Source organism: Entelurus aequoreus, linkage group LG10 (genome assembly GCF_033978785.1).
Source record: "Entelurus aequoreus isolate RoL-2023_Sb linkage group LG10, RoL_Eaeq_v1.1, whole genome shotgun sequence".
Lineage (NCBI taxonomy): Eukaryota > Metazoa > Chordata > Actinopteri > Syngnathiformes > Syngnathidae > Entelurus > Entelurus aequoreus.
The window spans coordinates 45124475-45139701 of NC_084740.1; the positions used below are offsets into that span (position 1 = coordinate 45124475).

Sequence of the window (15227 nt, forward strand, 5' to 3'; positions counted from 1 at the left end):
CTTATATTTTGCCTAAAATGAGAATGCATCATCATCAGTGGCGGCTGGTGAATTTAGTTTTAGGTGGGGCTGAAAGTTTGTAAACCAAACCCCTGTAGGGGCGTCATCTTCCCCCAGAAGATTTCTTTGTGATTTTCACATACAAATATTGAAGATCTTTGCTCCTTCTCAACTCTGTGGTAATGTTATTTTCATAAAATACAACCAATAGTACGTTAATTGTTAAATCTTACTTGTGAAAGTAATCCCCCGATTCCTATTTTCAACAGTCCGCTCATTTGAGTAGAAAAACGCTGAACACCAGCCCGGCATCTTTGTTTTCTACCTGTCAACTGTCAGTTTAGGCTGCTCGCCGGCTCCTCATCACCACTTCAAGATGGCAGACGAATTTCTCGCATCACAGCAGCCAATGCTGCGTCTACTTATAAGATGTCTATGGTTATAACCTCATTGCAAACACGGCAATCTGTTGCGTCCACTGCAGTTTGCTACCTTATTCATACTTTTTGTCAAGTGATTTGTTTTAAGCAGGGTTGTATGAGGTACCTATTAATAACGTTACGTTAGTCAATGTATAACACACAGTAACTTAACGTTAGACAGCGGTCAGCAGCACCGCATATTTTAGCCACCTACCAAAAGACAAACATAGTCAAATAAAGGTCAGTTAAAATGTATACTATATTAAGAATATGTGTACATATTGTATAGGGCCCTGACATCTAAAAAGTACAACTCTGTTCATTGTTTTGTTCATGTATTTGTTATGTTTTTCATGTGTACGCACACATAAACACACATACAGTATGAGATGAGATCAATGAGATAAGGTAAGAACAGGATAGGAACTGCTGTGGAACTAGTTACAATACAATATGCCATGGAAATACAATGTTAACACTTTTGTACAAATAAGTACAGTTGCACTTGTTTTTTCAAATGTGTTTATTCTGTAAAGGAATGAGTTAAATGTTTAAAATGACTGGTTAATAGTGCTATTATGAAGTGCAATGTCAGCACTATTTTTTTCCTGCAATTTCAAATGCACTTGTTTTAATAAATAAATACAGCGTTTTAAAAGCATACACAATATGTGTAAATATATTGGTCTGTGGTCAAAAGGACTTGAAAGGACTCGAAACTCAAAATGCAGGACTTGGGACTTGACTTGAGACTTTCCAGTCTTGATTTTGGACTTGACTCGGGACTTGCCTGTCTTGACTCGGGACTTGACTCGAGACTTGAGGGCAAAGACTTGAGACTTACTTGTGACTTGCAAAGCAATGACTTGGTCCCACCTCTGCTAAATATTGTGTATTTATACTTTATTAGTACTATTAACTGTGTATTTATACTTTAGTAGTACTAAATATTGTGTATTTATACTTTATTAGTACTATTAACTGTGTATTTATACTTTAGTAGTAATAAATATTGTGTATTTGTACTTTATTAGTACTATTAACTGTGTATTTATACTTTAGTAGTACTAAATATTGTGTATTTATACTTTATTAGTACTATTAACTGTGTATTTATACTTTAGTAGTACTAAATATTGTGTATTTATACTTTATTAGTACTATTAACTGTGTATTTATACTTTAGTAGTACTAAATATTGTGTATTTATACTTTATTAGTACTATTAACTGTGCATTTATACTTTAGTAGTCCTAAATATTGTGTATTTATACTTTATTAGTACTATTAACTGTGTATTTATACTTTAGTAGTACTAAATATTGTGTATTTATACTTTATTAGTACTATTAACTGTGCATTTATACTTTAGTAGTCCTAAATATTGTGTATTTATACTTTATTAGTACTATTAACTGTGTATTTATACTTTAGTAGTACTAAATATTGTGTATTTATACTTTATTAGTACTATTAACCAGAGGTGGGACCAAGTCATTGCTTTGCAAGTCACAAGTAAGTCTCAAGTCTTTGCCCTCAAGTCTCGAGTCAAGTCCCGAGTCAAGACAGGCAAGTCCCGAGTCAAGTCCAAAGTCAAGACTGGAAAGTCTCAAGTCGAGTCCCAAGTCCTGCATTTTGAGTTTCGAGTCCTTTCAAGTCCTTTTAACCACAGACTAATATTTTTACACAGATTGTGTATGCTTTTAAAACGCTGTATTTATTTATTAAAACAAGTGCATTTGAAATTGCAAGAAAAAAAATAGTGCCGACATTGCAATTCATAATAGCACTATTAACCAGTCATTTTAATAGTTTAAACATGTCAGGACTGGGTCTGTGGCGTGGTTTGTTCTCCCGTGGTGCAAAGGAAAATTGGCGCGTGCGAGGCTTGAATTTGAATACATGTTTATTTAACAATAAAAAAGAAATAAACAAAAGGCGCTCACAGAGGAGGTAACAAACTTGGCTATGAAACAAAAGACATGCACGTGGGCACAAAAACTATGAACAATAAACACAAACTTACTTGACATAGAGAACTGTGACACGACATGAAGCAGAGTGCTGAATGTGTGAGGACGCCAGGACGAACAACAGGAAAACAATGGACTTAAATAACACAGACATGATTAAAGACAGGTGCGTGAGTCGTGAGGACAGGTGAAAACTAATGGGTTGCTATGGTGACAAACAAGAGTGCACAATGAGTCCTAACGTGGAACAGGTGAAACTAATGGGTAACCATGGAAACAAGACAAGGGAATGAAAAGCAGGAACTAAAAAGAGTCCAAAACTAAGTAGAACATAACTTAAACAAAACATGATCACACAGATGCGACAAAACAATTTTAAACATTTAACTCATTCCTTTACAGAATAAACACATTTGCAAAAACAAACATTAACATACTATTGGTTGTATTTTATGAAAATAATATTACCACAGAGTTGAGAAGGAGCAAAGATCTTCAATATTTGTATGTGAAAATCACAAATAAATCTTCTGTTGGAGGATAACGCCCCTCCAGGGGTTTGGTTTACAAACTTTCAGCCCCACCTAAAACTAAATTCACCAGCCGCCACTGATTATGATGCATTCTCATTTTAGGCAAAGTATAAGACAATACTTTCTTAACAGTATAATTGTAACCAGGAATAAGTCTTCAAGTAACAATATTCAAATACTAACATTGTTGGGTAAAACAGCATTTGGTTTTATTCTGAATGTAGTGAAACAAATTGGTGGTTTTAGCTGATATAAAGACTTTCAGGTGTTTATATATGTTTAAGTATTTGGCAGACGCTTTTATCCAAAGCGACATACATAAAAAATACATACATAACAATCACTGTAAACATTATCATTTAAGGGAAGAATGTAATACAAAATATCAATACAAAGTGTCAAGACAGAATAAACTCTCTGCTGCTGCAGCAACAGAGTTACAGTCTATAGGTCCCTAAGATATATAGATATCTAATGTATTCATACATTGTTTATGTAGGATATACGAATGTGTATATAATCTAATCATATTGTTTCTTCAATTTAAAAATAGCTTACTGTTTTTTCCCCCTTCTCTGGGATTATATTCCCAGTTTTGATCTCGGACGTCTGGTCACTTATAGCGTTTAAGAATATTATATTACTGTTAAGCAAACTATGAATAATAAAACATGTGTCCGTTATCATAGCTACACGTATGACAAAAAAACGCGTGAAAATCAGTGGTATTCAGTGAGGTAAAATGAATTAAATGCGCTGACAGTTCATTGCTCCTGACAAATGAATTGCACTGAGTGGAGCGGATCACCACTCCAAGATGGCGGCCCCGCGTCTCGTCTGCGCCAGTAGGCAGTAGCCCTCGATGCTGCGTCTACTTATAAGATGTCTATGGTTATAACGTTAGCAGTGAGTTTACAGCCTCACTGATTTAACTACACAGCAAATAAAATTCATGTTACTTAGCCAATAAACGTTATCTTACATTCAAAACTTACCCTTCTTTGTGCAACTTCAAATGTCGAACGAAGTTGGAAGTTGTTGCGTCTCCGTCTGTAATATTCGAACTGCGTGATTTGCATACGCAATTCGTTTTTTGTTGACCAAGTTGTAGTTTTTATACCCGAACGAAACCAACTTTGACATAATTGTTTCTCACTGCCGCATTGTTTGACAACTCTTGTTCGGTGGTTGTCCTGCAATTTGATTGGATGAATGCTGTGTGATGAAAACAACGTAGAACTAATTTGATTGGCTGTTGTACTGACAGCACACCAGCTGACAGGCAGCACACACGCTGATAGACAGACAGACACGTAGAAAATGAAAAATACGGAGCGCTCCCAAATAACTTTTTGAGCTTTGGGTTTTGGAGAAAGTAGCAAGTCATGTCAAGTCAAAAGGCTCAAGTCCAAGTGAAGTCACAAGTCATTGATGTTAAAGTCTAAGTCGAGTTGCAAGTCTCTTTACATTTTGTCAAGTCGAGTCTAAAGTCATCAAATTCATGACTCGAGTCTGACTCGAGTCCAAGTCATGTGACTCGAGTCCACACCTCTGCTATTAACTGTGCATTTATACTTAAGTAGTACTAAATATTGTGTATTTATACTTTATTAGTACTATTAACTGTGTATTTATACTTTAGTAGTACTAAATATTGTGTATTTATACTTTATTAGTACTATTAACGGTGTATTTATACTTTAGTAGTACTAAATATTGTGTATTTATACTTTATTAGTACTATTAACTGTGCATTTATACTTTAGTAGTACTAAATATTGTGTATTTATACTTTATTAGTACTATTAACTGTGCATTTATACTTTAGTAGTACTAAATATTGTGTATTTATACTTTATTAGTACTACGAACCGTGTATTTATACTTTATTAATATTACTAACTGTGTCTTTATACTTGAGTTGTACTACTAACTTTGTATGTATACTTTAATTGTAATACTAACTTATATACTTACACTACACACTTTAACTATACTATACTCTTTTTGACTTATACTCCATTATTATCCTCACATAAGTACCTGTACTGTACTTGTACTATAATACTATAATCCTACAAATCCTGACTTTATATACCTGGCACCATCTTAGAAGAACACTATGTCTTCATGCTAATGATAGCAAGGATGTGAAAGCAGGTTTATGCTGCACTAGCATTGTATTATTATCATCATCATATTGTGCAAGTATTATTCTCATCATCATATTGTACAAGCATGCTAATGATGTAATTGAAGGCGTGGTGTCACAAGGTAATTACAGCCAACATATTCACACAAAGAGCGAATCTAATAACTTTTCTTTGTGGGGAAACTAATGATGTGCTCCTTTGTCATGGAAGTAGCTTTTCTTCACGCCCAATGACGTAACCAATTAGCATCATGGAATTAGCATAATATAATTAGCGTGACTTCAAGCTGAGGTAGGCGGCGGCCCAGGTCAAGAAGGCAAACTCATCGTGCTGCCTTTTCTTTTCCCGCCTCGCCACAGGAGCTAATTGCCAGGGACCATCTGTCGGCGCCACACCAGCGGTGGAAACGCTCCCTGACATCAAATATGTGGGAGAGTAAATCAGCGCTTTGTGCTTTTTGCAGATGGCCAAAGAAAGACGCAGGTCGTAATATGCTAATGAGCCTGTTGATGGCGGCTTTATAGCCAGCAGCTTCCTGTCCTTGTCAGTGTAGCAACGCCACGTGATAGCATTTCATGTGAAGATGACTTCATTGTCTTGTACAGCCTTTGTTTACCTCAAACAGGCTAACACACATGCTAACACACAGGCTAACACACATGGTAACACACAGGCTAACACACATGCTAACACACATGCTAACACACAGGCTAACACACATGCTAACACATGTGCTAACACATGCTAACACACATGCTAACACATGCTAACTACATGCTAACACACATGCTAACACACATGCTAACATACAAGCTAACACACATGCAAACACACATGCTAACACACATTCTGACGCACATGCTAACAAACATTCTAACACACATGCTAACACACATGCAAACACACATGCTAAAACACAGGCTAACACACATGCTAACACACATGCTAAAAAACATGCAAACACACATGCTAACACACATGCAAACACACATGCTAACACACATGCTAACACACATGCTAACACACATGCAAACACACATGCAAACACACATGCTAACACACAGGCTAACACACAGGCTAACACACATGCTAACACACATGCAAACACACATGCTAACACACATGCTAACACACATGCAAACACACATGCTAACTATATGCTAACACACATTCTAACACACATGCTAACACACATGCAAACAAACATGCTAAAACACAGGCTAACACACATGCTAACAAATGTGCTAAAAAACATGCAAACACACATGCTAACACACATGCTAACACACATGCTAACACACATGCAAACACACATGCTAACACACATTCAGCCCCTAATGATGGCAGATGAGTCATGAGTTCTCATATCTTCGGTCGGTCATCTGAAGCAGAAATATCGACATCGGTTCACGTATCAGCATCTTATTATCACGTCAGGTTGGATGCTTTTATTTTGGCATTTCCTGTTGTGTTCCCTGCGGCACCTTCTCAAGCTTTCTTCTTTTTCCCACCTCGGGCTTTTGGAGTTTTTCCTGGCCCAGACGTTGGTCCAGATGTTGTCATTGAGGCTAATACAGATTAATTGATTGATTGATTGATTGATTGATTGCTGCCAAAAACCAAATATTAAATATGAATTCTTCCTGTTTCAGACGTCTTCCACAAGCACCCCCGGCTGAGGACGCCCCCCCTGTCCCACTCTCCCAACCAGCAGCACCACGCCTCCTCCATCAACTCCCTCCACCCAGGGAACTACACGCCCAGGAGCAACCCAAGCCCCGCCCCCACCGACGGCTCCGCCCCGCCCGAGGGTCCGGCCTGCGCCCAGGACTCGGCGGGCGGCGCCCCCGACACCTGGCTGCTCAACAGCAACATCCCGCTGGAGACCAGGTGAGTGCTCGGGGGCGGAGCTTCTCATGCTAATTATCCGAGAGGGAGGAGCCGGGACACCGAGAGAAAAGTGCTGCTTTCTTGTTGCCGAGTCAAAACACACACCAATCTGCACCTCGTTAGCAAGAACCTGGCCGTGATTGGCACTCCTACCATTCTTACTTCACCACGACACTTTAGAGTAGTCAGTGTACACCTGAGGGCACTCACACAGGAGAGACGCGGTTCAACGAGGGGAAGATGTTGTCCAACTTGTGTGTTTACTGGTTTCATCAGTGAACCGCAGCTCCTACGATGCTAGCAGCACTCATGTTCACAGTAGGCAAGACACTTTCATCTTGCTGATCACTTGTATTGCCAATTTTTCCCTCAATTATTTACCTCAACAAGCCGCAGCACCTGCATGGCTGGCAGCACTCATGCAGCCCCGTACCATAACACTGCCATCACCATATCTGACAGTAGGCAAGACGCAATTATCTTGGTAATCGCTTGTATTGCCAATTTTTTACTCAATAATTTACCTCAAACCACAGTTTCCGCCGCGCTGGCAGCACTCATGCAGCCCCGTACCATAACACTGCCATCACCATATCTGACAGTAGGCAAGACGCAATTATCTTGGTAATCACTTGTACTGCCAATTTTTTACTCAATAATTTATCTCAACAAGCCGCAGCACCCGCATGGCTGGCAGCACTCATGCAGCCCCGTACCATAACACTGCCATCACCATATCTGACAGTAGGCAAGACGCAATTATCTTGGTAATCACCTGTATTGCCAATTTTTTACTCAATAATTTACCTCAAACCACAGTTTCCGCCGCACTGGCAGCACTCATGCAGCCCCGTACCATAACACTACCATCACCATATCTGACAGTAGGCAAGACGCAATTATCTTGGTAATCACCTGTATTGCCAATTTTTTACTCAATAATTTACCTCAATAAACCACAGCTCCCGCGGCGCTGGCAGCACTCATGCAGCCCCGGACATTACCAGCACCATTTTTCACAGAAGGCAAGACACTTTAATCTTGGTAATTACTTGTATTGCCAATTTTATACTCAATAATTTACCTCAACAAACCACAGCTCCCGCATCGCTGGCAGCACTCATGCTGCCCCGGACATTACCAGCACCATTTTTCACTGTAGGCAAGACACACTTACCTTGGTAATCACTTGTATTGCCAGACTCACCACATTAAGTTCCCTCAACGAACCGCAGCTTCCACAGCACTGGTAGCACTCATGCATCACCGGACCATGACAGTTCCAGCACCTTGTCTGGCTGTTGGCAAAACACAGCTGTCTTGTGTTCCCAGATGTTTACAAAATAATTCCCCTCAGGTAACCACAACTCCCCCTATCACTGTCAGCACTCATGCACCCTATCTGACAAACACACATTTTTTGGTTATTACTATTTTCTATTCAATAATTTACCTCAACAAACCACAACTCCCCTAGCACTGTCAGCACTCATGCATCACCGGACCTGGCCAGCACCTTGACTGGCTGTCGGCGAAACACAGTTATCTCGTGTTGCCAGGTGTTCAAATAGTTCCCCTCAATGAACCACAGCTCCCCCAGCCCTGTCAGCACTCATGCATGTAGCATACTATATGTATAACCACTTTTAGATCATAGTAAACATTTGCTGTACACTGACTACTCTAAGGTGTTTCTGAAGGTAAAAGGTGGAGATGGACAGCAAATAGGTGTGCCTTTAATGAACAATTAGGCATCTTTAGTCAGCTGTTGCCACGGTGACAGCAGCAGAGAGAGATCAGGTGTGCAGCATAATAATAATAAAAGATCAGGTGTGCAGTTTGAGGTAAGGACATGGAGGTGGAATATGTGTGCTTAGCTAACGAGCTGAAGGTCTCCTGGTCAAGTCTTCACTCTGACCATTAGTCCTTAGTCCCGCCTCCTTCACACAGTCTGACCATTAGTCCTTAGTCCCGCCTCCTTCACACAGTCTGACCATTAGTCCTTAGTCCCGCCTCCTTCACACAGTCTGACCATTAGTCCTTAGTCCCGCCTCCTTCACACAGTCTGACCATTAGTCCTTAGTCCCGCCTCCTTCACACAGTCTGACCATTAGTCCTAAGTCCCACCTCGTTCACACAGTCTGACCATTAGTCCTTAGTCCCGCCTCCTTCACACAGTCTGACCATTAGTTCTTAGTCCCGCCTCCTTCACACAGTCTGACCATTAGTCCTTAGTCCCGCCTCCTTCACACAGTCTGACCATTAGTCCTTAGTCCCGCCTCCTTCACACAGTCTGACCATTAGTCCTTAGTCCCGCCTCCTTCACACAGTCTGACCATTAGTCCTAACTCCCGCCTCCTTCACACAGTCTGACCATTAGTCCTTAGTCCCGCCTCCTTCACACAGTCTGACCATTAGTCCTTAGTCCCGCCTCCTTCACACAGTCTGACCATTAGTCCTTAGTCCCGCCTCCTTCACACAGTCTGACCATTAGTCCTTAGTCCCGCCTCCTTCACACAGTCTGACCATTAGTCCTTAGTCCCGCCTCCTTCACACAGTCTGACCATTAGTCCTAAGTCCCACCTCGTTCACACAGTCTGACCATTAGTCCTTAGTCCCGCCTCCTTCACACAGTCTGACCATTAGTCCTTAGTCCCGCCTCCTTCACACAGTCTGACCATTAGTCCTTAGTCCCGCCTCCTTCACACAGTCTGACCATTAGTCCTTAGTCCCGCCTCCTTCACACAGTCTGACCATTAGTCCTTAGTCCCGCCTCCTTCACACAGTCTGACCATTAGTCCTTAGTCCTGCCTCCTTCACACAGTCTGACCATTAGTCCTAACTCCCGCCTCCTTCACATAGTCTGACCATTAGTCCTTAGTCCCGCCTCCTTCACACAGTCTGACCATTAGTCCTTAGTCCCGCCTCCTTCACACAGTCTGACCATTAGTCCTTAGTCCCGCCTCCTTCACACAGTCTGACCATTAGTCCTTAGTCCCGCCTCCTTCACACAGTCTGACCATTAGTCCTTAGTCCCGCCTCCTTCACACAGTCTGACCATTAGTCCTAAGTCCCGCCTCCTTCACACAGTCTGACCATTAGTCCTAAGTGCCGCCTCCTTCACACAGTCTGACCATTAGTCCTTAGTCCCGCCTCCTTCACACAGTCTGACCATTAGTCCTTAGTCCCGCCTCCTTCACACAGTCTGACCATTAGTCCTAAGTCCCGCCTCCTTCACACAGTCTGACCATTAGTCCTTAGTCCCGCCTCCTTCACACAGTCTGACCATTAGTCCTTAGTCCCGCCTCCTTCACACAGTCTGACCATTAGTCCTAAGTCCCGCCTCCTTCACACAGTCTGACCATTAGTCCTAAGTGCCGCCTCCTTCACACAGTCTGACCATTAGTCCTTAGTCCCGCCTCCTTCACACAGTCTGACCATTAGTCCTTAGTCCCGCCTCCTTCACACAGTCTGACCATTAGTCCTAAGTCCCGCCTCCTTCACACAGTCTGACCATTAGTCCTGAGTCCCGCCTCCTTCACACAGCCTGACCATTAGTCCTTAGTCCCGCCTCCTTCACACTGTCTGACCATTAGTCCTAAGTGCCGCCTCCTTCACACAGTCTGACCATTAGTCCTTAGTCCCGCCTCCTTCACACAGTCTGACCATTAGTCCTTAGTCCCGCCTCCTTCATACAGTCTGACCATTAGTCCTAAGTCCCGCCTCCTTCACACAGTCTGACCATTAGTCCTTAGTCCCGCCTCCTTCACACAGTCTGACCATTAGTCCTAAGTCCCGCCTCCTTCACACAGTCTGACCATTAGTCCTTAGTCCCGCCTCCTCTCGGCCAGCTTCCTCTGCAGGTGAGCTGGTTAAAAAGTTGACCAATAGAAAAGCAGCACTTTCCTCTCTGAATGTCGTCAGCTTTCATGCAGCCTGGTTAGAGATAAGATGGCCGCCTTACAGTCCCGGGTCCACTTCTGGTCTGTGTCCCCGAGTACTGTCATGGTGCTCTTATTTACCGTGTACGTCTCATCTGCACCCTGGTACCACCTGACCCTGAACGTCTCCCTGACCCCCTGACCCTGAACGTGACCCTGAACGTGTCCCTGACCCTGAACGTGTCCCTGACCCCCTGACCCTGAATGTGTCCATGACCCCCTGACCCTGAACGTATCCCTGACCCCCTGACCCTGAACGTATCCCTGACCCCCTGACCCCCTGACCCTGAACGTATCCCTGACCCCCTGACCCTGAACATATCCCTGACCCCCTGACCCCCTGACCCTGAAGGTGTCATTGTGTCTTCCATCCACCATGTCCACCTGTCCTGAATACTCACTAAAAGTATCATGATACCAGACTGAAATCTAGCATCACAAAACACAAGTATGTGATATTGGTTCACATGTAAAATGTGTGATAACGTGTGCGATACAAGCAGTCCTGCAGAGTGTTTACTTGTGTGTGATATCATGTGTGATACAAGCAGTCCTGCAGAGTGTTTACTAGTGTGTGATATCATGTACGATACAAGCCGTCCTGCAGAGTGTTTACTTGTGTGTAATATCGTGTGCGATTAAAGCGGTCATGCAGAAAGTGTACTTCCTTGTGATATCATGTGCGATACAAGCAGTCCTGCAGAGTGTTTACTTGTGTGTGTGATATCATGTGCGATACAAGCAGCCCTGCAGCTGGACAGACATCTAAATGTCCTCCAATAAATGCACAATTTCTTCTATTTTACTAAACACATTTCCAAAAGGTAGACATGCTGGGCTATAGGCTACTAGGAGCTAGCAGCTACACAGCAGCTAAGCACACAATAGCACACAAGCTAGACATAGGTAATAACCATTGAACAATAAAAGGTGACATTAGTCCATGTAAACAAATAATGATAGTTACATATTACTTACACGTACATAGTCTCCAAGGCAGAAGTGCAACTAGTAACAAACGTGTCCGCATAGTCAACTGAACCTGAAGAATTATTGTGACCACTAGTTGTCTCCAAAAAAAACAATGACCACTCCCCTTCAACTTAAAGACAGCATACGTCCATTCCAGACAATTAATAATAAATAAGTTCATGTTTTTAATAAAAAACATTATTTTCACTTGATCAAACCTTTTATAACATTCATTACTAAATGATACAAGTTACCTTCCTTCCTGCTTATATGATATCAGATGGTATCGGTATCAGCCAATATCACTATGGTATCAGCAGTAAAAAAAGATACATCTAAACACCACTGTCTTCCATATACATAGGAGGACCATGTGTGCCTCATGTTGTACTTGTCTCCTGTTTCCATCTTCCCTTCCACGCCATTGTTCCTCTTCCCTTTCTTTCCACATTGTATGTACAACTTTGTAATGTGATTCAAGGTGCTACAATATATCTTTCAATCAACAAGTGTCGTCCAACATGGACATGGACCACCTGGGACACGTCTCGTCTATAAAATAAGTCAAGGCAACCTTGAAGGGGAACTTTTTGGAATTGTGTCCATCATTCACAATCCTTGTACATGTTGTTTTTGCATTCTAAATTGTAAATAAAGGCTAGCAAAAGTCAGCTAATAATGAAGTCAATCAAAGTCATTCTATTATGCTAAAAAGCGCTCTAAAAGCCTCCATCAAGGTTTTGTATAGACTGTAAGTATATATGTAGTACCTATTAACATTCATAATAACATGTAATATTTACATATTTTATATACACACTGTAAGTATATATGTAGTATCTAGTAATGTTCATAATAATATGTACTACTTACATATTTTACATACACGCTGTTAATATGTATGTAGTATCTACTAATGTTCATAATAACATGTAATATTTACATATTTATATACACGCTGTAAGTATACATGTATTATCTAGTAATGTTCATAATAACATGTAATTATGTATTTTATATACATGCTGCAAGTATATATGTAATGTCGTAACATTCATAATAATGTAATATTTACATTTCTATATACATGCTGTAAGTATATACGTAGTATCTAGTAACTTTCATGACAACATGTCAAATCTACATATGTTATATACCTGGTATCTAGTAACATTAATGATAACATGTACTATTTACGTATTTTATACACACACTGTAAGTATATATGTAGTATCTGGTAACATTCATAATAACATGTAATATTTACATATTTTATACACATGATGTAAGTATATATGTAGTAGCTAGCAACATTCATAATAACATGTAATATTTACATATTTTATATACACACTGTAAGTACATATGTAATGTAGTAACATTCATAATAACATGTCATATTTATACATTTTCATCATTCTAAGTATTAATTTCACATACTCATCACAACGTTCACTTTCCCTTCAACAACAACAAGACTACTAATCATGGCAGACTTGATGAGAGACAACAAAAACTACTTTGGGACAAACGATGATCCAGAAACTTCTATTTTTGAGCCTGAATATAAGGAGGATGACTTCCAAGTTTTAGAAGTGAAACACTAAGCATCAAGTAGCATTTTTGCTAAGTGGCAAACAAGATATACAAACATAATAAAACAATCACTTACTGTACAATGTCTGCTCTCACTGGGATGAAGATCAGATGGGATGTTTATATATTCCCCTTTACTTTATTATATGTCTCACAAAGGTTAAAAAATAGTGTCTTTGTGTGTCTTTCTGGCCATCTCCGGGTCTAAGTTGGATGTCAAAGTTGACCAACTTGTGGGTTTATGTCCACAACCTTCTACTATCCAGGTGATCCCCTAAAAGTAGTCCCTCTGTGTTAGCACTTCTAATAACAATATCACTAATACTTGTTAATGTGCAGGTCACCACATGTAAATAGAGAATGGTTGGTGTTTTTTTGGATGTTTTTAGAGGACTTTATGGACGCAATAGTGTACTCAAATAAGCTGCATTGTTAGCCACCTCTTACTAGCCGTATTTTACGAGTTAGAATGCATGAAAAAAATACATGTGTTCTTGTCTTACATAAGGATTGTAAATAAAAGGCTAAATCCCCCCACCCCAAAAAAAAAAAAAAAAAAATGCAGTTCCCCTTTAAGGTTTCTGTTGTGTAAAGTGATGAATTGTTTTCCTACAAGGAGCCAGAATACTCTCATGTTTATTCGAGAGGAGCAAGATGCTTGCAGAGAAGGGCAGGGCTCGTACGCAACCAGGTAGGGGAGTAGTCCTACCTCTGCAGCGATAGTAGTAGTAGTAGTAGTAGTAGTAGTAGTAGTAGTAAATAAGGTGTGTGTGTCTTTCCTTGTGACGCCTGCACGCCCATCTCACCACCGGCTTCACGCCCATGTCTCCATGTGTAGAAACATAGCACAGCAGGCATTCCTCGAGACTTTGCAGGACAACCTCATTGAGATGGACACTCTGGCGTCTGCTCGCCGCCAGGCCGCCTACAACGACGGGTAGGTGTGTGATTGTGATGCCTGCGCTATGTTTCCTCCATCGCACGCTGCGCTTTGTCCGCCATCGTGTGTGTTGTGGTGTTTTAGTGGTCTTTTCGTGAATGGAAATGAAACAACAGGATAAGACTGCTTTGTTTGAAATTTCTTTAAAAAGGCAGAAAAGAAAAAAAAAAAACAAGGCGTTCTTCTTTTTTGATGTTGAAAAGCGAAAACTAACTGGAATTTGCGAGCAAACCGCTGATGCGTGGAAGTGGAAGTGCAAAGTTTGAAAGTCCAGGGTGAGATCAGTGTGTGGATGGTGGAATGCTTCCAATCAGATGATAAATGTGGGATATGGAGAAGTTTTTAGAGGGAAATTCCTGGTAATTCCGGGTAATCAGGGAATGTTTCCAAACCAAGAAACATGCTGGTTTGAATGTCCAGGGTGAGATCGGTGTGTGGATGGTGGAACGGTTCGAATCGGATGATAAATGTGGGATATGGAGAGGTTTTTAGAGGGACATTCCTGGTAATTCCGGGTAATCAGGGAATGTTTCCAAACCAGGAAACATGCTGGTTTGAATGTCCAGGGTGAGATCAGTGTGTGGATGTTGGAACGGTTCGAATCGGATGATAAATGTGGGATATGGAGAGGTTTTTAGAGGGACATTCCTGGTAATTCCGGGTAATCACGGAATTTTTCCAAACCAGGAAACATGCTGGTTTGAATGTCCAGGGTGAGATCAGTGTGTGGATGTTGGAACGGTTCGGATCGGATGATAAATGTGGGATATGGAGAGGTTTTTAGAGGGACATTCCTGGTAATTCTGG

At 41.1% G+C, this 15227-nt stretch overlaps 1 protein-coding gene across 18 annotated transcripts in view; it reads left to right on the forward strand.

Annotated features, from left to right (window-relative positions):
* Positions 1-15227, forward strand: part of tenm4 (teneurin transmembrane protein 4) — a 312747-nt gene that overhangs the window by 112236 nt on the left and 185284 nt on the right. For 14 of the 18 annotated variants that reach the window (XM_062060970.1, XM_062060972.1, XM_062060974.1 and 11 more), the window contains 2 exons: positions 6734-6971; positions 14319-14417. In XM_062060970.1, the coding sequence (XP_061916954.1) occupies positions 6734-6971; positions 14319-14417 (337 nt within the window). Of the gene's footprint in view, positions 1-6733; positions 6972-14096; positions 14172-14318; positions 14418-15227 lie in introns of all 18 variants that reach the window. The other 4 variants (XM_062060983.1, XM_062060989.1, XM_062060988.1 and 1 more) reach the window with 2 other exon arrangements.